Below are 23,860 nucleotides of genomic sequence, written 5' to 3' on the forward strand. Positions count from 1 at the left end.
GTCCCTCTGTATGGGAATCCTCAAGTCCTTAATCAGTTCTCAGACAACTTCACTGTAAGTGTCAGTCTCTTCCAGTGAGAATCAACTGCAGACACTGGCTTGAAAACAGCAGCATTTGGCACTGTGTTTGTGGCGCGTTGTGAGTTAAAACAAGAGCTAATTAATCACTTTCATTGCTATTTCCAAATATTTTTCAAAACGGATACTGTAGTAACTTCTTTCTGAAATGAGAGAGGGACACTTTAGTTAGATGAAAGCATAATTTAAGATGATAACAACTTAACAAATATGACCCTGACTTTTTGCTGCACTGGACATTAACTGTAATACAGTAGATCTGCAGCATAATCATTAGCGCTTGTTCCATTTCCTCTATTAGAGATAATAGCAAATACAATACCCTCATTTCCTTATTGCTGATGGCAGCATTGCCAGACTCTTTTGACTGTAAATCTTCTTTTCTCTGTGTGCTACAAAAAGAGCTTTGCACTTAGCTTAAAGCAGGTCTCCAAAAATGTTTTTGACAAAATAATTCTGAATCAAGGTAGTGATAAATCGGGCTGGTGTGATAACAAAACTCTCTCAGTTTCCCTTCCAACAATTTAAATACATCATTAACAGGAAAAATTAGTTTTAAATGTTTACAACAAACAAGAAAAATTAATGTAAGGTAGCAAAATGATGAAGCTACTCATTCAAAATGTCCTCACCTCCTAAACAGATTACGGTATGTTTGAAACCACTACTTAACATTGCTTCAGAAATAGCACTTTTAGGACAGAAATGCATTCCTCTCCCAGGCAGTGGCAGCGCTTCAATAGGTTTCCTACATAACTTGACAGTTTACCTACTTGCTCGCTTGTTCTTGACAGCGCTGAGCTAGAAAGATCTCCCTAGGACACTCACAAAGCCCTTGTTAAGATGTTGCCACCAAACGGAAGAAAAGGTGGAGATGATTTCCTGGCTTACATGGAGTCATCTCTCAACGTGATGTGTTAAATCACCCCTCTCTCAGAGGATTCACCTTCAAGCCTTACAAACAAATTTTGAAGAAATAAACACTTTGCGCCAGGAATCAAATGGCAACATTTTTTTATTTAAAAAACAACAACAACAACAACAATGCCTTAGGATGGATACTTTCATTTCTCCCTACAAGTCACTAAGTTGTATGCCATGTCCATGGTAACACTCGCAGTTCAGAGTCAAAGGAAGAATGTATATAATTGTCCTGCAAAACACACCTTGATATCAATCCAGCCATTCGTCCTGCCTGCCTTCACTGACTGTGATTATAAGAAGGTGTATGCAAGCAAACATTCCTCTTCTCTAACACCCTGCCTTGATATATAGGGTTTATTATGCATATGAGGCATATTTTTTAATGGACATTCCTTTTTAGAAATATCGTTAGAACCTATTTATTCTGCAGTCTACTACAATCACTATTAAAGTGGGTGTTTATGCTATTTCAAGAGACTAGATCACATCAGATAGCATACGCTTCTCATTATGGAGACTAATCTCCATGTTTTTTCTTATACTGTGATTTGCCTACACAAATATAATTATATTTTTATAAGTATAAATGTAGGTTATAAATTTAAAGGTTATAAAGAGTATACAAAAAAGGTTATATATAGTAAAATTATATACATACTCTTCCCTTACTGTGACTTCAAGTGCAGTGTAAAACCCTTTGCAGTAAGCTATCTCTACAGTAGGATCCTGTTGAGTCACTGTCTTGTACGTTCCTTCAGGAAAAGACTTAACAGGGAATTCAGAATACCTGTCAATTACCCAAAATTGCTAACTCAGTTAGTACAACCAGTGTATCTGCTATGACATCATTTGTGTAACAAAGAAATGTTGCTTTGAGACTCTTTGAAGTTGCTTCACCTACATATCTATCTTCAGGCCAGGCATTTCTTTACAACTCATGAAGTACAACTGTTGTATACATAGTTAGTAATCATTATGACTGCTGTCATTTGAGTATAATATAATAAGAACATATAATTTTGTCACATCCACAAAATCAGCTTAATAGAAGTAGATAAAACTGCCATTATGGTGGCTTCCATATTAAAATATATTCTTCAGGACATTTGTTTGATCTACTGTCAACCATATTCAAGTAAAAAGTAACTTGCTTACTAGGTAAGCTGCTCTGAAGCTAAAAAAGAAGCAATACAAAAGAAAGCAATTCTGTTTTGTTGTTTTTTCAACTGAGTGAAATAGTTGGAAAAACATTGCATGTTGGTATGTGTGGATGTAGGGGAGACAGGAAATTTGGTGTGTCGTCTGTGACAGAGAAGAAGGCAGCCAATCCATTGGAGAAACCACTTTCGGGCATAGCTTTGACGGGAAACAGAGATAGACGCATGGGCTGCAAAACTGGCCAGCAGGACTGATGTGGAACTTGCCTGCTCTCCTTGCCCTCTGCCTCCAACAGCCTTTAGAACAATCAGGACTTCACAAAATAACATGAATGACATCAATTTCCACATACTTTGCCTATAGAATATAATTATGCAACTATGCAGTTCTGTCCCTAAGTATAGGGAAATCACTTGGGTGAAGTGAAGGTTATTATCATTTCCTAGGACAGAGAGATGCACAAAGTTTTACGCTCTATATTAATTTTTGTTTTCAGAAAATAAAATATCTTTAATTTAAGCAATATCAAATAATAGTAATAATTTCAACGCTTTAATAGATGACAGAGCCCAATTTGTAATTAAAGCTTTGCATCTATTTTAGTAAATTTATTTGAATAAAAAGCAGATGTGCTCAGTATAATTTTCAAATTGCTCTTAGATTTATGCATGGCATGCTTGCTATCATGTACATATGCAAATCCCTTATCCACTTAAGCATATTTCAGCTAGGCATTTAACTGGAAATTGATAAAAGCATATATCTGATTTCAGCACAATTTCGCAAAGCTTCATATGCACAATTTGTGCAAGGCCTACTGCCACAAGCCATAAAGATGTCCTCAGCATGAAATTTTTGTCATTAGCAATTTGTAAGCAAAGACAATATTTTACAAAAACCCAGTTCTTTAAGTGTGCTGCTAGGAGTGATCATAGCTGAAGATACTAGCTTCAGGAAGTAATGAAATGTGACAAATGAGAGCACAAACACTGCTGCAGTTAATGCTCAGGAGGTAGATCTTCAAATCTTCATCTAAATACCTCCACAATATTTGCCATCTAACCTAATTCTTACAAATAAAAATTCAGTACTCTCCTGTATTTCTGTGTCAATGACTGACTATTAAGAAGGGGACTCGTTTTCTGTAAATAAAGTGCTACAGTTTTAGGATACTAGATGGACAGCTAGAGAGTGCACTGAACAAGGTTTGGTGACAGAAGGACATCGGAGAGCAAAGATTGCTGCTGCGTAAAGTTACATTAGTAGGAGTTTCCCAGTCACAGCTGCTGAATCTAGAGCAAACTAGCTGGCAAAGATGAAGACCATGTTACAAAAAAATGATTGAGAGACAGGGTGTCCATTACAGACCCAGTCAAGACTTCACGCGATAGTAAAGTACTCCATAGTCACGTCTTGCGTGTCCTCCACCTGCAGCTCATTTGATGTGACTGAAGTGCAGAACCACCCAACACACTATATGACAAAGTGTAAACCAAACAAAAACCAACAAATAATATATAGGGAGAAATCTGGCAGGTGGAATAATATATCCACACAGTCAGTTTTCCAGGATATTATAACTGATAATCTTATAAAGAAAAGGTATACTAAGGACGTCATGTTTGTGTTTCATCCATTATAAAAGGGCATCAAACACCCCAAGATTTGCTGAGATACAAAAATCAGAATGAACAGGACAGCTCTTGAACATCTTGGACCACCAGCACTAACTGCTCTGAACTACTCCAAGCTCAGGGACACGGGTATCAACATCACATCTCCCTGAAGGTTCAAGTTCAGCTTCTACGGGCAATCCTTAACTCCCAAGCAAGCTTAAGGCTAACAGTGGTCCACGCAACCTCAGTGACAGGAAATAGCTGAAGAATTAGCACGAAGAAAGAAAACTGATTCAGCATCTAGGTTTTCTATACTGTGTTTTTCTGGGCATGAATTACCATAAAAGTAACACACAATTTCTCCTGCATATTGACAGTCTTTTTTTTTTTTCTAAAACAGAGAACAAATACAAGTGTCCTCACTAGATATTTCCCCAATTACATTGCAAACAGGGCTTTTAACTGCAGATAGTGGCTGTGCCTCTTTCCAATTTAGTGTTCAAAAATGTTGCCATGCAAATTTCCCAAAATTAAGAGTGTGCCGTAGTGCAAGTGTTAAATCTGAAAACCAGCAATCTCTGTGCTTTTCTTCCTTTTTCTATTGGCAGGTTAGAAAGAGAATGGCAAAAGCAGACCATGCTGTCAGGGAACACAATATGACATCATAATCCTTAGCACAGAATTGCAGCTGCAGCAGCAAATTCCTTCTTGTCTGACAGTATCAAGCATTGATCCTTTCAGTAACAACTGCATGCTCAACGAACACGCTGAATCTGGCCTAAATCTGCAAGATACTGAAATACCGCTGTCGAGCAAACATTCTGAAAATTTGATAAAATTTTACATTTCCCCTTCCTTCCCTACCAGAAAAACAGAGATTGCTAGGTTTTGGTAGCTTCAGATCAGAATAACTGCTGTTTCCTCCTAACTGTACCCTGAGCAACACTTATGACAGGAACAGGCTCAGAAAACTACTCCCTAATGCGAGAAGGAGAATGGAAAACACTCAGGATTCATCAAGGAATGGGGAGAGATATGAAGGTGCAAACATCTCCTCTATTAAAACGGAAATATTTTGCAAAATCTTCTAAAGAGAGGAAGTCAATGTTTTTCAATATCTACAATCGTGCATAAGATTCCTCCTTTTACTCCTCTAGTATTCCCAAATATTGTTGCTATTTTACACCAGTCTTTATCCTGTGTTGTAATACCTAGACATCCCTGCCATTCTCTTTTGTAGAATTTATTTTCTACAGAACTGAGCCTCAAGTTTCTTCCCTATTTTTCTCAATACACTTACTCTTCTTAACAGTGTGCCTTTCTAGGCCTGCCTAAGTATATTTTCATAATACAACACATGTGCCTGCAAAATTTCAGAATTCTGTGATGTTTACACCTTGGTTAAGTTCACCTTGTAGCTGGCGGCTAAAACTGAAATCCATTGGTTACCTCTATCTCCAGCAAGCACTAACTCAATGACCATAGAGAAAAAACGGAAACCTTTTCTTAATTGTTATCTAATATCTGCTTTTCTTTGAATCACAAAACCCCCAAATATTTTAACCAATTCTCTTGGGTCTCAGCAAGTCTTTAAAAGTCTGATTACCTCATTTGGTCCAAGCTTTAATTGTTAGACACACCAGTGTCTTTAAAAAATACTTGCAAGCTGCACGTTCACAGTCAGTTCTTACCTACTATCCCACAGCTCATTATTGGATAGATCAAAGTTCACTGAAATGAACGGAAACCTTTAATCTAGATTTTCCCTCTCAAACCTGCAAGTGGCAAAGTGCCCTCAGTCTTTGCAATCACAGTTGAGAATTCAGCGTGCTCCCTGTGAATTTAAGCTGACAAGCAACTGAATAGAAGTGCAGGCATACAATGAAGCTTGAAGTGGCAGAAAAATGAAATAAAAAAATAGAAATAAAAACGGACGGAGTCTCACATATAGCTTCATGAAAATGTTCCTACCTAGACAAGATAACGGCCAGTCATAAGAAAACAACCTATTATAATACATGATGGGAAATTAACCTAGAGATTGCTGGATGAGTTCAAAACTACGTGTAGAAGGTATGCTAGTAACTACGCTAATTACAAAAAATAAACTGTTAAAAATAATTTCAAATTTAAATATAATGAAAAGAGTAATTTAACCCGCAAGCAGAAACCTATCACTTTCACACTAAAATAGAGTAGGCAAGAAGAAACACAGTTTATTTTTACTGACAAATACAAGATTTTGAAAATACATATTAAAAAAAAATGTCTCTACCCTAATGTCTCTTACAAAAACAGTGTGTGTCTTTTTCTGACTAATATTTCAAGGATTATTTTAGTTCCGTAACATCAATAACTCATTCTGCGAGTCAGGCAATGAAGATCTGGCCTCAGGATATCTGCGTGCAGAAATTAATTCATTACACAAAATAGAAAAACTGCTACCAGAATAAGTATGCAAGAAAACCACACTGCAGACAACTGATCCTCTCAGAAGGAGGGAAAGGACGATGATGTGCCAAGAGAGATTGCCTTCAAATGCATCCTCTCTCAGGAACGTAATTCATCCTGTTCTGACATGTCGGGTAGCAACAAAACCTCCCTACCTGTTCTGAACAGTGCAGCAAAAGAGCTAAAAAGATGAACACTGGTTTGCCCTAGTTTTGTACAAGCCTTTTATCTTACGAATGAAGCTATCTCCCAGCTTGAAGAACAATGGAAGAATAATGGAAAACATGAAGGTGTGAAAGAGAGACAAAAAAAGTAATTTGTTCCCACTAAGAGCAAATACAGTCATGGACCAGGAACACCAGATCAGATGTAACCAGCAGAAAAAAAAATCATCAAAAAGGGCAAAATGGATGTGGTGGTCTTTGAAATAATACTGGTTTTATTATTTATTGTGTTCTTGGGAGGACAGATGTCTGATATTTTTGCTAGTTTGTGACCTGGAAGATTAACATTCATTTTCTGTGTGCTACTCTGACTGCTTGCTTGATTCTTGGTAAGCCAGTTAGAGCTAAGCTTACAGGTCCTCAGATATTACAAAAACAGATATATCTAGAAGCTTTATGAGATTATTTTTTTTTTTAGAATATTAATCCATTTGGTTTAATAATTTCAAAGGAAATTGAACAAAAACACTTTTAAAATCCCACTTTACACTTTTGATTAAATCCTTTAGAAGTGTTTCAAAAAAACCTTTGCTAAATGAAGACATAACACCTCATGTCAATGGTCCACTGTGAGGACAGATCCATTACTACAGTAACATCCCTTAACAAGTGATTTATAAAACAAGTAGATGGACTAGTTCAAGAGAGTTCTGCAAAGGGAAGGCTGAATGCTTCTCCTGCTAAGAGAAATTTCTAAAAATTGCAGAGATCAAATTGCCTTCCTGGTGCCTGGAGGGTATTCGTTGGCATGGTCTGTTGAGGGAATTGTACAATTATTTGGTATTAATGTACCTATGGATGTATTTCCTTTTGTTCTGGAAAGATTACTCTGCTGCAGCAGTTATTTTCCAGTTTCTAACAATAATTCCCTTTCTGCTCACAAATGCCATTCTGTCAAGTCTACCAATCTACCACAGTGGCCTGCAAAGATCCCAAGTTGGGAACTGCCACTTCCACAGCTTTCCCAGCTTTGGCTTAGATGCTAAGTGTCAGCTGTAAGAGCAAAAGTCAATATTCATCCTAGCAAGACAACTAGCACAAAGATCTACAAAAATCCAAATTACTGTGTGCTCATAAAAGATCAGCTTTTTAGCTTTTGTACATCATTGTTCCATTGATTTCAGCCAAGATATTACAATTCATAAAAGCTGAAGATCTTCATCTGGTTCTTGGTCTTTAAAATAAAGAGCTGAAACAGCTTCTGACAAAAAAACTTCTTCCAGCAAAACTTAATCATCATTTTTGCAAAAGAATGATAAATAATGTAGAACCATCTTAACTGGGGCGCTTCGATTAGAAAAAAAAATTGGTCATAAAATAGTAATTTGACCCAATTTTAGGAAGTTTATACAAATGCATTATGCTGCGCACTAAACTTAAATACGTAATTTAGATTACTTTGGATGAGAGTGACTCAGTAAGCATCAGATCATTCAGAAAGCATGAAGTGAACATGATGGTCTTTCAGTGTGTCTGGTTACTGCAGTTAACACCAGTTCTCACATCTTATTTAGGGGGAATTTGGCTTACAAATAATACCAAACCATGATTTATAGGAGTTTTTCACACTGGAGTATCCTGTTAACATTCAAGGTAAATATGGCCAACTTGGCCAGTTCCTTTTGAATAACTGGATTACTGTTGTAACCACATTGACTTTTGCTCACCTCTAGGTACCTTCCACAGAGGTCATTCATCAGCAACAGTCCTTTCTTGAGGACAGTTCTTTTGACACTGCATCTCTGGGGACGATCTGTAAAGATCCTGCCTCACCACTACCATCCTTCAAAAGAGCCCTTCAGGCTGACTTCTCTTTTTCCCATGTGATCAACAGTTGGTTTTTGTTTGAAAAGTCTAACAGGCTGGAAAAACACACCCAAAGTCCCTCATGTCCCATCTGCACTATTTGCACACCTCTAAGCACTTATGTCTGCTCCAAGATCTTTGCAGTCTTCCTTCTACCTGGCTGCTTCACCTCTAACATCTGCTGCAATCACACAACGCCACTGGATAAAATCCAAAATATGTCCTGTTGACTCTGAAGTCAGACTGCCAGGCACAGCAGAAGGCAAAATCTTTAGCATCTATCTCTCCTGAGACCTTGCTAACATCTTAGTTTTACAAAGTAAAATTGCCTCTATATTACTATTTGTCCAAAATGCTCCGAGTGTCCTAACTGGACTGTTTTCTCATCCAACATGTCCCATCCCTTCCGCAGTGGAAGCCATCAGTGCTAGCATATTGACTAGACATTTGACAAACTAATTTCTTACGTACTTTCCCAGCATCTGATTGCTGGTTTGGTGAACATCTGGCGTGAAATCAGATGGAAGAGCTACAAGTGACTGAGAAGTACGGATAATGTACAGAAATACTGCATGTAGCCCCTAGAAGCCTTCATCTTCTTGTCTCAAAAAACTTTGTACCTTTCTCTAAGCGATAGAACATGAAATAGTTGTAGAAAAATTCAAACGTTTGAAACTCACACAAAACATAGAGGAAGAAGGTACATTAGGATCTGCACAAACTACTAGCACCAAACTTTATTCTGATCTTTCTCAAAATTACTGTCATTCTGTGTATGTATGTGCAATATGAAGAGCAGTGAGAATTGATTTTTGGTTAGATATATTGTAACCTACACTATCCTCTTTCCCACACTTCCTTGCAATGAGCCTTGTTGGTATAAACGCTCCTGCACAGTGGCCAAAACTGTGATGGGTTTTCTTCAGGCAACAACTGCAAATTCACGGCAACATTCTGTAGGAGTCTCTGACTCAAATTCTTGTAACTCTTCACAACAGCTAACATGTTCAGCCAATCTATTATCCTTTTAAGTTGAGAGGAAAAGTAATGAACTCTCCTTTGTTTCAGGTTCCAAATAAATTACTGTGCCATACTCCACAAAAAATGAGTGCGAGACTACACAAGTGCCAGTGATTTCAAATTACTTTAGGGAATAAAACAATCAGTGCTGAACTCCACAGGTTTTTGAGATTGGACAGAGCACGCACTCCACTGTAACAGATGATTTCTTAGAGCATTATATGTATTGCTGACTGCCATTCAAAGTCACTTCTGGCCCTTCAAAGTGCCACTACCTTAAAAAAAATCAATACAAAGTTAATTATAGGAGGGAACTCGTGTGGACTGCCTCCAGTGAACTCTGCTTCTTTCACATGTAAGTATTTATTGAGCCATTATAGGTGAAAGATTAGGTGCTGAGTATATTGATGCTAGATAATACTCACAGCAACCGCTTCCAGGATTTGTTTAACAGCATCAGCCGCATCTCGTTCACTGTAGTAACCCTTTTCCACAATCCTACAGAAAAAGTAACAAGAGACATTGTGTTCAGGATTATGCATTAAAGTAAGTAATCATGCAGGCAAAAGTTTCTTTCCAAAACTGAGTTAGAAAATAATCAAATTTAAATATGACCAGGACTCTGGAGTGCCCCTAAAAAATAGAAGACAGTCCTTTTGCAACTTAGGTTACTTTTGATTCTCAGTTAAATGAAAAAGTGGAGATAAAATATCAACCAGGTAAGAAGCTCTAATATATACACACTCAGTTGAAAGGTTTTGGAATTTTCTAAAATTCAGGGAATCTGAATTACTCAGACAAAACTAAGTATCCTTTAGGAACTGCTTTTTCACTTTTCTATTTAACTTAACTTCCCTACTCCCACCCCACCCAGCACACATAGATCTGAATTATTCAAGAAAAAGTGTTGGTGTAAAAATTTATTAGCTTCAAATTATCCCTCAAGTATTACGGGCTTAACAATTGTCTTTTTTTCCCCCAACAGTAAAAAATCAAGGGCTCTGCAGTCAAAGAAACACGGTTTCATTAAAACTAAAACTACTTTTTTCTTCTTCTTCTTAATGTAAATAGCTACTATGCTATGTTTATTTTGTATAAATGACACATAATAGCTTGATTTTGTAAATGTGCTGACTATGTGCAGCTTATGGCGAGTTCAGCAATATTTATGAGTTCTGAAGATCCTGCAAATTTGTTTTTCTTTCTCCCTTTGCTTTTACATCAGTTTGGTCTTCTAAAAAAAGAGAAAAGCTCAACTTTCTTCTTTAATAATGTTATCTCCCTAGAACTTTACCATGATAAAAACATTAAGTAAGAAATCTGTGTTAAGGTAATATTCTGAAGTGGTGTATTTCAACATGTTGTATGCTATGCTGAATAGAAAGGGTGGCAAGTGTTAATGCAAATTTCTGGGTTGGCCTCCCAAAGCCCATCTGTGCTACTGCAACTCTTTTAGAAGAACACCAGCAGTGTCAGAGGGTCTGGGGTTTGTATCACATGTTGTCCAAGAACTGCCATTACAGCATGAAACATTATATAAATGCGCAGTTCAGTTAAAGAGAGCCAACAGAAGATAAGAGATATGCACAATGTCATGCAAGAAGTTAATAAAAGGAGAATCTATCATTAACATGTACTAATGCTCCGTTTAAGACATTAACCATCTTTTTACTATTGTATTTAACCACACACAGTATTTGTGAACCACAATAATTGTCCCTTAGAGAGTTACCTTAAAGGACAGATCTTTGAAGTTTTGATTTTTTACCATATTCATTTTTGAAAGCCCAAGAAAACATAGACAGGTGTTGTCTAGAAACAGAACCTGTGGTGTCTATGAGACATTTTATAACATGATCTCTTGCAAGCGCACAAGCTAGTTTTACAAAACAATGCCCTAAAATCCCCATGAAGCAGGAGAGCAAGAAGTCCGTAACATCTGAAGTCAAAAGTTGCTGGAAAGACCTTTGGCTTCAGGGTCTAGAAAGACACTCTGCTTGTGGCAAGAAGGCTATACTTCTTTCTCCCCACTTCCCCTGTTTTGCAGTATCTTTTTCTCACTTCACTTCTTTTCTCTGAATTAACAGACTCATATTGAGCTATCGCAACTCCTTATGCCTTTACAAAACCTGACAGGAAAGGTGTTGACTAATGTACATATGGAAAGCATTACTACATAGTCATTAGAAGATTAAGTGCAATAAGAAAAAATGCAAAGACAATAATCCACCAGAAACTGATGTAACAAGCATCGTGCAGTGGACAATAGTCTGTATGGAGATACTCCTAACCAGCTGCAATTACTTCACCTCAACATGCATTGTGTTTACAGATTACTAAATCTATTATGTGGCAGTGGTAACAGCAAGCAATCCCTCTCAAGCAGGAGCCCTTCTATTTCACTGTGGTTCCTTGGCTGCATAATTATTTGGCCTTATTTCTAGAAGCTGTTTTTTCTGGCAGCCCTTCAGCTACCATCCCATATGCACTGCTTTATTTCCTTTGCGTTTTTGTGTCTCCAGGCCTTCCCCTGCTTTGGTCACCTGTTTAAACCATGAGAGAGAGCTTTACTTGAACCTAACGCTATCAGGGAAAAACAAAGCAAAGTTTACTCAATGAGACATTATGTTCAGCTTATAGCCTCAGGTTTAGGAAGGAGGTTACAAAAATAAAGTGCTTTATTGTGCTTGAAATTAAGATTCTTCCTTAGCTATTTCAGGCTGAATTATCTGGTAGCCTCTGGTAGATTACATGGTGAGACCTGAGCCCCAGTTACCCTCTTTCTTGGGTCTTTGCTCCCCCAAATATACTGGTTTGGCTTCCTCCTCCTTTCTAATTCAAATAAAATATTTAGTGTCAGCCAGCAGGTTCCTGACTGTAGCATTCACACTTCTGAGAATACAGACCTCGCCCCCATCCCACCTTCTTCCTTTCCTGGTGATATTTTGAGTGGTAACTTGCTAGCAGGATTCTATATATTAAAGACATTCACATAATCATTCTGTTAAGCTTACAGTCTTTAGTAGGACACAGGAGATCAGAACAAAATTTCAAATTTGGTCACAAAGTAGTAAACTCAAAAAGTCTGCTGTGCTAGTTTGACCCTCTGCTTTCAAATTGCCATGGATTTTGGAATGTACTCCACAATGAACCACAGGAAAAGGAAAGGCATCACAGGGCTGCTCCCGGGGAAGTGCTGCACATAGGCGGAGCTCTCAGGAGTGCGCTGGGTTTAACTCCACCATTGCTCAGGCATAGGTTCCTTGGGTGTGATGGGATGATGCAAAGGGATTCTGGTGGCAGGAGAGGGGATTCGCTCCCTGTGACTTCCCTGGTTTTGGAAGCGGGTCAGACCCGGTTTTGGCCACCAGATCGGACTCCCATCCCCCTTGGGCTTGAGCCAATCTGCACCTCTGCGAATTGCCCTATTTAAGTCGGGACAAAGGAACCGGAAAAGGTGCTTTGCCCAGGAATGAGGAGAGAAGAGAGGAGGGCACTCCCCTGCTTCTCGGCTCCCAGCCGGGCGGCTGCTTGCGCCAGGCCGGTGCCACCCACCGAGGATGGCGGTGGTGGAGCCGCTTGGGGAACTCAGGGAGCTCCCCTCTCCCAGGGTGCCCACTGGGCTGAGTTCACCCAGAGAGGACTGAGATCTGAGAGAAACGGCCACACAGACACCCGGTCAGTGAAGATGGAACCAGACAAGGTGTGCCAGAGCTAACTTTCAGCTGCAACTGGTGGCAAGACGGCAGAGGCCCCCCTGCAGCCAGGACAGACTTGGTGGAGCAGAGACCCACTCGCAGCCCGTGGAGACGTTCACGTTGGAGAAGAGATGCCTGAGCCTGAGGACGGTCGTGGAGAATGTGATGCACGACAAGGTAGAGACACATCTAAAGTCTGTGTGACGACGCATGCACGCCGGAGCAAGTGGCAACAACTCCCTAAGAATCCATGACTGCGGTAAAGCACGCTCTGGACCAATCCGATGGGGAAGGATTGCATCCTGCAGGTAGGACTCTGGAGAAGTCTGTGGATTTTTCCTTGTGAGTAGGGGATCCACTGGAGCAAGGGAAAAAGGGTGTAAGGACTCCTCCTCCTTTAAGAAAAGAAGCAACAGTAACAACATGGGATGAACTAACCTGCACTCCCCCATCCCCTTTCCCCTTGTGCCGCTGGGGGAGAAGGTAGAGCCGGGAAGAAAAGAAAAGGGGGGGAGTTGTTGTTTTTAAGATCTGGCTTTGTTTCTTTTTATCCTCTCAAGCAACTGGTTTTGTTTTTGTTCTTTTAAGTAACTGTTTATAATAAATTGCTTTGCTTTAAGAAAGCGGAGTCTGTTTTGCCCGGGACCATGGTTGGTGGGTGCTCCTTCTCTGTTCTTGTCTCGACCCTCAGTCCTTTTGTTGTATTTTTCTCCTTTGCACTTCACTGGGGAAGGAGTGAGAGAGTGGCTGTGTGGAGTTTAGTTGCCAGATTGGCCTAAACCACAAGACTGGGAATGGACCACCCTGCCCATGTCTTGAGCCCAACAGCTGCAGGATGACGTTGTGTACCTGACCTCAGAAATGCGTGAGATGGAAAATTTTACAGTTTCAACAGGATTTGAAATTCTCTGATTTTCGGACTAAGATCAGAGAAATACCTGGCAATACAGTTACAATTCAATTTATGTTTCTCCCTTCATCCAGCATATTTCTAATTTTACAGTATGGTAACCCAGTATTTCATAGAATCATAGAATCATAGAATGGCATAGGCTGGAAGGGACCTTAGAGATCATCTAATCCAACCTCCCTGTCATGGGCAGGGACGCCTCTCAACTAGACCAGGCTACTCAAGGCTCTGTCCAACTTGGCCGTGAACACCTCCAGGGAGGGGGCATCCACAACTTCTCTGGGCAATTTATTCCAAAGTCTTACCAATCTTGTACTGAAGAATTTCTTCCTAAAATCTAATCTAAATCTGTTCTCCTTCAACTTAAACCCATTTCCCCTTGTCCTATCAGTGGACGCTCTTGTAAAAAGTCCCTCCCAGCCTTCCTGTAAGTTCCCTTCAGGTATTGGAAGGCAGCTATTAGGTCCCCCTGAAGTCTTCTCTTTTCAAGGTTGAACAATCCCAGCTCCCGCAACCTGTCCTTGTAGCAGAGGTGCTCCAGCCCCTGGATCATCTTTGTGGTCCTCCTCTGAACACGCTCCAACAGACCTATGTCTCTCTTATGGTGGGGACACCAGAACTGGACGCAGTATTTGAGATGGGGTCTCACAAGAGCAGAGTAGAGGAGGAGAATCACCTCTCTTGACCATCCCTTCTTTTTCAAAGAGATAAAGCTGGGGAAACAAAAAAACCCACACAAACATATCTTAAATGTAGCCAACTTCTTTGTATTTTCCTCCACTCAACAAATTCAAAGAAAAGATGAGGTTCTTAGCTTAGACGAGTCAATGCTGGACCAATGCAGGAAAGAAAATCACCGATTACCTGACTGCTGGAAACAAGAGAGATCAAACAGATGTTCAGGACTGCCCTCTTGACCACAGCATGCAGAAGACCAGCTCACCCTGACTTAGCCAATCATGTGTTGGTAAGAATAAGATACTCCTCTAATTATTTACATTAAGCACATAACAGAAGCAGCACACAGACACTGATGTTGAAGCCATTGTGAATTTACACTTTACGGTAAATAAATGTGATGAAGTGTGGGCCCATGTTTCAGGAGAGCGATAAAAAACAACTGTAGAATCATTGTGCAATGCACATGACTCATCCGCTGATGTTACATGTGAATAACACGCACTGGCAAGACAATTACAGCTTATGTCACAAGCAGTTAATGCTCTAGTTTTTCACAAGTCTAGAATCCAAACTTATTGAGAATAGAAACCTTATTCTTAATTAATAATAACCTAGCAAGTAGAAAACCTAATCTTCTGTAACAGCAATAAATGAAAAGACATACTTCATGCTAAAGATGAAAATTTATTTCTAAGGGCACTCTGTTTAAAACTAAAACCCGGCTATTAGACATCATATAAAAGAGTACTGAAAGAAGATTATCCTGTAGTGTGAGTCCTGTAATAATGCTGGAGAGTCATTTGCATATCTATTTTTCGCATCCTCCCTGCGATAGTTTACGTAAGATAAATGGTAGGTGTGCCAGTTTGCTTTATTATAACAACACTCCTACCTGAGACCAATGAAGCTTCTTTACAAGGATTTTTCAATTTCAGCTTGCAGATTAACAATGACTTATTGCCCTTTTTTCCCTAATGGGAAGGAAAACTGCACAAATGTCTTACTTTGTTATTATAGAAGCAATAACAATTATTTATACCTAGTTTACAGAATGATCTTTAACAAAAGCATGGATGAAGATAGATTAAACGTTCCTTGAGAGGACAGAAAGACAGAAACAGCAACAATAAGGAATAAATTAAATACTCTCTTTGATCTGCAAAAGAAGATCCAGGCAGGCTAAAAGAGTGCTGAAGAGAAAAATTGTGAGGAAGACAGCAGGGAATCCAGAAGAAGGGATACAGAAATGCTTAAAGTCAAAGACAAAAAAAGCTTGGAAAAACACTGAATTTGGTGTCACGAACATCCAGGAAATTCAAGGCAGCGTGTTGAATTGAAAATGACATTTTAGAGCAAGTAAAAATGCAAGCTGATGAAATAAACGTTGTCATATTCTAACAACGTTTGCATAGAATCACTTTTTCACGATTGCATGTACACATTTATTGAAATATGCTGACTCAGTTGTTTACACTTGTACATGGCGAGACGCACATCTAACAGAGCTGATGGACACCAAGCTATAAGTCTCCTAAAACACCACCCAATTTAATCTTGTCTTTCCAAGCACATGCAAACGTAGTTGAGACAAATCCTCTTTCCTTTACAAAGAGAAGCAGAGAAGCATTTCTTCCCACTCCTCCTTCCCACTGCTGCTGGAGGTGGAGATGCCCTTTGGGAACAGCCTTGTGCTCTACAGTGCTGAGACGCACCCTGGTGTGACTGCAGGGTCCAGTCGCCCGGCAGAGCCCACCACCAGCCCACCAAAGCAATGCTAATGTCTCTCGGCTGCTGCTGAAGCTCAGAGGTGGAAAAGCCTTCTGCTGTCAGGTAACGGAGCTACAAAAAATTTAGTGAGTTTTGCTCACTAAGCAAAACCAGCCTTAGAATCACACCGCCCACCACAGTGAACACCGGTCAGTTGCGGGTGTAAGGAGCCTCGTGCATATCTCTCTCATCGTATGTAATTTGACTCTGACCCAACCACTTTATCCCGAAACATGGCAGCCTGAGAGAGCCACCTTGGAGGTCTCCCTGCTGGGCAGCGTGGCTGCACGGCGATGATCTCCCCTTTAGCAGGGGCGCATTGCAAGGGCTCTCCTCGAAGTGACAAGATCTGTTACCAATGACAGATCGCTGGATAAGCCCCATTTGGATTCTCCCTGGATGGCAACTGGACTGCACGCCAGGCAACTCTCCCCTTTAGCAGGGATGCTTCTCAATCTTAAGAGATATCAGTTGTTTAGCTTAAATAAGCAAATTTTAAATAAAATAAATCACTTAGAGTTATAATATTGTGTGAATTAGCATACTGTTTGCTTAGCTTACCTAGCACGAGCAGCTAGATTTGCTGAAGCTTTAGGCCTCAAGCTGTAAATTTCCACTTAAGATTTACTGAACATGTACCTACTCAGCCAAAACAGGGCTCCCAGAGCCAGCGAAAATCAGAAGATACGGAGGCTTCAAGGCTACAGCCATCAACAGCAGCTGCAATTAGACAAGATAATGACCTGTCTGAAAGACAATGAAGGAATCCAATGAGGAATAAGAAGACCCCAGACCCAGATATTATGACTGGACCAAACCATTGCGTGAGGGGTGGATGAATAGTCTGTATGGGTATAATTACCCAGGGATTTCTTTGTTCGAGTTGGCTTTTCTCTGAGAAGACCCAGCTCGAGCTGACCCAGCTGCCGTACCACTCAATTATTAAATTATTTTTCCTGGAATCTGACATCTGAGAATCTGCTTCAGGAAACCTAAGGCTCGAACTTTGGCACGAACTAACACTGGATGCCCAGATGGAAGATAAATGAATTGGGAATAAAAATTATGAAACTTTGAAATCTTAGCTAAATGACATAGAGAATCGGGTATGCACATATAATCCTTTAGCTATAAACACATATAATCCTTTATCCATAAACTGTTGACCAAGTCTGGGATTAAGAGTGGATCCAGACGCACCTAGACTCCTTTCTCAGAAGGCGGTTAGAAAGCAAGAGTGTACATTCTGAACCTCGTGACTCAATGGGAAGGTCTCCCTTATCTTTTCCATCTTCAGTCCCTGGGTAAATAATTTCAAATAGATTCTAACTTGATTTTACCTCTATAAGTTTCCTCCATGTAGTAAGTAACAGGGTGAACCTTGCCACTGAATTTGCTAAATCGCACTTTTATCTAAACACTCATCCGTGACACCGTTCCCTCTGCGTACTGCAAGTTTTCTTGCAATATAAATCCTTTAGTTTTGCAGATGGTTTTCAGCATAGCCTTTCTCTACCACAGAAGTACAACGCTTGCTATGTTGCTTAAAATGTTTCCATTATGCATATCTCCATCAGAGTCTAAATCAGCAGATGCATAACTTCTTACCAGCATTCACCATACCTCTGCAGCCTGCAGTATAATCTGGGAAGATCATACACTGGATTTTACTCTTTTTGGGACACTCTTATAAGGACTTGGTACTATGCTTTCATTCAGTACATCTGTATAAAGCCACTGAAAGCAGTGCGATATCACAGTAAAGGGAGGTTGGTAGTGGCCACACTTGCTCTGCAGAAACTTTGTTACTGGTAGGAAAAAATAAAAGGAAGAGCGCAGTCCTGCTAAACTAAACACATTTGATCTGAAAATCAATGAGGAAGGAGATGGGGAATCCCAATGTGTCATTTTAAAATCAATTTTCAGAGTAGTATTAAAATTATATTGATATACAATTTTACAGTTGACTGGAATACATGTATCTGGGGACTAATGACAAGCATGTTAGGCAACAAGTGGAAACAATCAATCTCCAACAAATACAAACGAATGAACATTTCATCACAGAAGGAAAGGACTAGGGCTTCAGGTTTGATTTTTCAATGAATAACAAAACTGAGGGCCAGATCTTTTCAAATCCAGCAAAAGAAACAGTGCTTGCACAGCTGCAGTGGTAAAAAAGGAATCAAAACCACCCAGCAACCCACTTTGAACAAGCAGAGGACTCATACAATACCAGAGGATGCCAGACTGGGATAGTCACCAATGGCACACAGCTCTTCATGTGAGAGGGGCCAATACCTTAAATTCTCAGTCAGCACTGGCTGTTGTCAGTGAGACCCCACATTTAAGACTGAAGAAGAGTTGCACACCCTTCCTCGGGCAGCGCAGCCCACAGAGCCACACCAAGCCTTGCACTGTGGCAACTCCTGAAACTTGTAATTGAGAGCACCAGTGGGTGGAAGAAGCAACACAGAAGAGGAACCAAATGTACTTTACCAGGTCCTCGACCGTGAAACCAAAGTCTCTTTCTCTTTTCTTTTTCTTGCGTATGGGAAACCAGTGCAACTACTATTCCTGCAATTTTAAATGCAAGCTGTTCTTTTGACTCCTTGTGATCAAGGAAATTTTAAATTTTACCCACTTTAACAAACTTATTTTTTCCTCCCACACACTCTAAATGGACCAGTTCTCCTGTTCTTAGCTTTTCTTCCCTGCTTCCCTCCCACACAGGTCACCCTACCAACCTCCAGCCTTGCCTGAAATCTGAGCAGGTAAAGCATGCTTCTTGCTACCCTTACCTCAGACTGGTAAGTGCACTTGGTTTTATGCTAATCAATCTAAATAGTTACTCTAAGATTTGCAATTTTTAGCCATCATTTAATATTGCTACTACAAATACTCTTTCTCCACACTGTGGAGTTGGTTGCATTTCAGTATTAGGTGAATCTAGAAACATACCATGTAGCTTGCAAAAGGTCTGCTAAATCTATTTAGCCATACAAAACAGTAAATAAATTTTTTTATTACTTTATTAGTTCCCAAAAATATTTCTCCTTCTTTCTTCATGCTACGTCTGTATTTGGTTTTTAGATCATTCTTTATAAATATTGCAATACCAAAAAAACCATCACTGGTTTTAGGGTCATTTTCATTCTGCCTCTAGTTGGCTTTGACCCAAAACTCTTGTATCCCATCCTGCCTGTGGGCTGCATTCTGTTGCATCATGTACAGTCTCAGGCAAGACACTGGCCTACATAAATACAAGATCTGTTCCAATGCCAGTGTGTGCCAACAATTTTTTTAAATATTGGATTCTATATAATACATGTGAATTTATCTAAAATTATTTGGTTGTCTTGGAGATTTCCTCTGTACATATTCTCTTAATTCCTAAGTAAATTATTATATATCATTAAAATGAAATTAAAAGGTTTCTACAAGGTAAAGCGAGATCGAAAATTAGCAGAAACAGGAAAAGAAAATGACATCACTCTAGTCAGCAGCAAAAAGGTTTCCACAAGGAACACTTTCTCAATGAAGGATTCACAGATCAGTTGGGTGAAAGATCTCACCTTTACTGAGGTGATTCCAATTTCTTGTGCTTTGACGCATTTGTTTAGTTAAAAAGCAAGATACCTCTCTAAATATCTCTGTATTTTCCATACTACAGTACTGCAGAGTAACAAATATAAAAAAATAGCTCTGATGCCGTTTGCTGATTCTACCTTATTTTACCACTATTTTCATAATTCAGTGCAGACTAGCTGTTACTGTCACTGATGACTCAGACTGCCTGCCCATGATCTGAAGGAGGATAATGGGGAGTACAGAACTGGGTTTGGATCTGACTCCAAGTCAAACAAACTAGACGCTTTTCTTCAATATCTTGTTAAGAAATTAAATGCAGCATTGCAGTCATTCAGGAAAAATATTTTCCCTCCATCGTTATTAAGTAAGAGGCAGTTTCTGATACATGTGGCATGCAGGAGAATTTACAGAAAGTCTGCAGATTTCTTATATCGCATACTAGGGTTTGTTTTCCCCTCTTTAACTTTCTACTTCCTACTCAGTGTTTCTATAGCATGCACAGAACTAGAAAAATCTTGTAGGAAAATCAGGAATTATACGTTAAAAGCCTGGGTAAGACTAAATAAATGTCATACCTTGAGAAGCAGCAATCACCCAGGCATCTGCAGTGAAATTAGTAAGTACAGTTTAGTGCCCACCCTTTTCTAAAAGTCAGGTTCGTCTATTAGGAGTTTAATTTCAGTAGATGTTTTTGAAAACAATAGCCTCTGTTTCTAGAGGTTGTGAAACCACAGCACTCATGAACTAGCAGCTTAAACTTCTCTCTCAAACAAAAGTTTCTTTGTAACTGACTGTGTGAGGCAAGGCCACAAACTGACTTATTTGGCAGCTCCTGTCTGGAGAGCAACAGGGATGGGACAAGGCAAGGATAACTGGCATCTTGCAAAGGAGGCAGTGGCCTGGGCAGGGAGAAAGAGCAGCACTGAAGGCTCTGATGAAACCACCCTGCCATGAACTGCTGAGGCTTCCATTGGATTTCTTTGTCTACCTAAGGCCACCATGTTATAAAAAAGATGTGGGAATGTGGAGGGAGTTCAACGGACAGTAGTTGAGACACAGAAAACACAACTGGGGACAAAAGATTGCAGGGACTGTGAATATATAGTTTTCCCCAGTCCTCCACTGCATAAGAGTTCGCTATAAAGAATTAAGTAATCACCTTCTCTCTACCTGCTGCAGACAAGGCAAACAGATTTTGGCCAAAATTGGAGAAAGTTTTTCCTAATATTGAAGCCGAATCAAATTACCAGGCTGGAGAGCCACTGGAATAGCCTCCATAAGAAGTCTACAGAAGTGTTTAAGAAACAAAATCCAACACCCTAAACCCCAAGGATAGTTGAAGGATACTGCCTGAGGTCAGGCTGACAACCTGCTTGCTCCAGTCCGCTATGCCAAACCAGCACAGCTGTAGCTGCCATGATGTTTTAAACACATTGCCTGGGAGCTCACTCTGGCACATCACTTACTCCCCAAAAGGACTGAAAGGGCCATCAAATTCTGAAACTAGGCACTGCTTGCATAATACATGTTGTGCTTATATCCCTCTATGACCCAATTCACAAGAGTACTCACATCATCATTATTCAGTTCAGGATTATTTCAGCTTCAGTTGTTCCAGTCCTCCTTTAGTGGTCTTGTCACTTCTTACAGTGCATGGAATTGTGATACATTCCTTACTCCAGTGGCTAAAGTTTATCATTGAACTGAGAAGCACATTATCTGAAAATTATTTGCTTTTCAGGCTGTCATCAAAAAATCAACTTAATTATCATTTAGGACAAGCATTTTAGTGCTCCGAATATTTAGGACGACTGTACTTCTTCCTAAAACACTTTGGCTTCCTTTTATACTCTTGTCATAATGTACATAGAAAAAGCAATGAGAAACTAAACGCACAAAGCATTCACATCCTAAGTGATCTTATAAATTCAGGAGAGGTGTTGAATCAAGGCATAGAAGACACGTCATTAGCTTTTGGGTCAATCAGAGACTTCCTGTATTCATATATGCAGGCTACAGCTATATAGGCTGTAGGTGTATATACCTCAACTTGTCACCTGCACAGAGCTGTTAAAACCTCCCTGCATTTCAAACAAATATGAAAGATTGATTTGTTAATAATTAAGGAAATTAGCTAAGGCTTGATCAGCTTCCTATTTAATTTAAGAGATATATCCCTCCTAGTTCGTCTGGCATCCAGACCACGCACGTCTATACTACACCGGTGAGGCTGCGGCAGAACACATGTAATACGTGTGCCAGAGATGCTCTAATCACAAGAAGTCTCAGCATTAACAATACCTAATAACCTAAAGAGCTTCACAGGCACTGGCGTGTCCTGCCTCCAAAAGGCTTGCCCAGTTCCCAGAGTGGGCTAGCAACATACAGGCTGTATGTATGTAGCAACATACTAGGATGTACTCATGCTAACGATTCCTGCAAAGTATCTCGAGCAATAACAACAAAAGGCAAGAGGGCATTTTAAATGAAAATATTTTAAGTGAAAAGCCTTCCACAGTGGAGTTAAGAACAGGGTGAGCTTTGATGCCACATCAGCTCACAGGCAGAGAGTGGCAGGAAGCCAGTATCACAACTGCACCATCATGATTGCTTGAGTCGTTCAGCCATTTACAAAGCTGTAAGTGTGTTCCCTCTGGCATGTGGTTTCACCTAATTCTAAGTGCATATATTGACCACACCATAAGTAGTATTCTATGCTACTTTTTACAAAAAAATCATTGTACCCCTCATCTTGAAGAGAATATTCTAGACAACAGATACTGACTTAAGAGTCATCCTGTCCAGTGACAGAAAATAAGTCGCTGACCACAAAAAAAGCGTACAGGCATTATTACAACTCTATAGAGTAAGGAAGTACCAAATTACACCGGAAAGGCTAGAAATTAACATTATCACACACCACTTTATTCTTAAATTGCTGGGTTTTATCTTTACTGCAGCTGAAATCGAGAGACACTAAATGAGCTATTACGACCTCAAGGAGCACTTTTAAACGGAGTTAATTTGTGTGTTGTCTTCTGCTCTCAGAGAATAGGGCGTAGTTGCTGTAATCAAGTCAGACTACTACTTTTTTTTTTTTTTTTGCAAGTCCTGAGTGACTGTAACTTGCTTATGTGAAATAGAGTCCAAAGGATTGCTCTGACCCCTGTTCAGAAGACAGACTGCCTCCACATAAGGAGACTGGATCTCAGAAACAAATAAAAGATGCTACTTTGCTGCTAGTTTATAAAAGACCCCCACTTTAGTGACTGATTAATTTCTTGACTTAGCAATTCTAATTTCCATAAGCAGAAACAAGCAGGTATGCCTGAAGCTTGGTAAGGCTTCAGGAAATACTGTCCATAAGAGGTAATCATTCCCACATCTCTTAAAAAGGTAAGTCCTTCAGAACAAGCAATTAATATTTTTGTTAATGTACGCTTGTACACTCCATAAAAGAAGACAGTATCAGCTTGAATCTATATTTCAGAGGAAATTATACGAAATCTGAAATGGAAGTGAGGTAAGAGACTGTTAGCTGTAAGCGGTATTTTTAGACAATGTTTGGTGCACTGAATAAGATGATGAAGGAAGAAACAGGCATTTGTGGTCAAGATGCCAAAGTACAGACAAGGAAATTGACATCATTTGAAGCTGAAAAACCAAAGTCTAACAAAAACTATTCTTGTTAATCTGCAGATATTCTGACTAAAATGAAGTCAAAGTAGAGTTGACTGTTTTGCTGAAATTAATATTTGGAAAGTGATATATCGGTGATGATTCAGCTGAAAGGCAAGAGATATTAATAAAATCTGAATGGAAAAGAATAACTTCAAAAAAAGTTAGCCCATAAAAGACAGATATCAGACTTCGCTGTTCTGCAAGAGCTGTTACCACCTGTAAAAATAGAGAGATTAATTGTTGAAAGCAAAGCCA

At 39.6% G+C, this 23,860-nt stretch overlaps 1 protein-coding gene across 1 annotated transcript in view; it reads right to left on the reverse strand.

Moving 5' to 3' along the window:
- CAMK4 (calcium/calmodulin dependent protein kinase IV) overlaps positions 1 to 23,860 on the reverse strand; it is a 191,962-nt gene that overhangs the window by 56,672 nt on the left and 111,430 nt on the right. The window contains exon 5 of the mRNA XM_086629667.1: positions 9,703 to 9,775. Within this exon, the coding sequence (XP_086485793.1) occupies positions 9,703 to 9,775 (73 nt within the window). The remainder of the gene's footprint in view (positions 1 to 9,702; positions 9,776 to 23,860) is intronic.

This window comes from Tauraco erythrolophus, chromosome Z (assembly GCF_009769465.1).
Source record: "Tauraco erythrolophus isolate bTauEry1 chromosome Z, bTauEry1.pri, whole genome shotgun sequence".
Classification (NCBI taxonomy): domain Eukaryota; kingdom Metazoa; phylum Chordata; class Aves; order Musophagiformes; family Musophagidae; genus Tauraco; species Tauraco erythrolophus.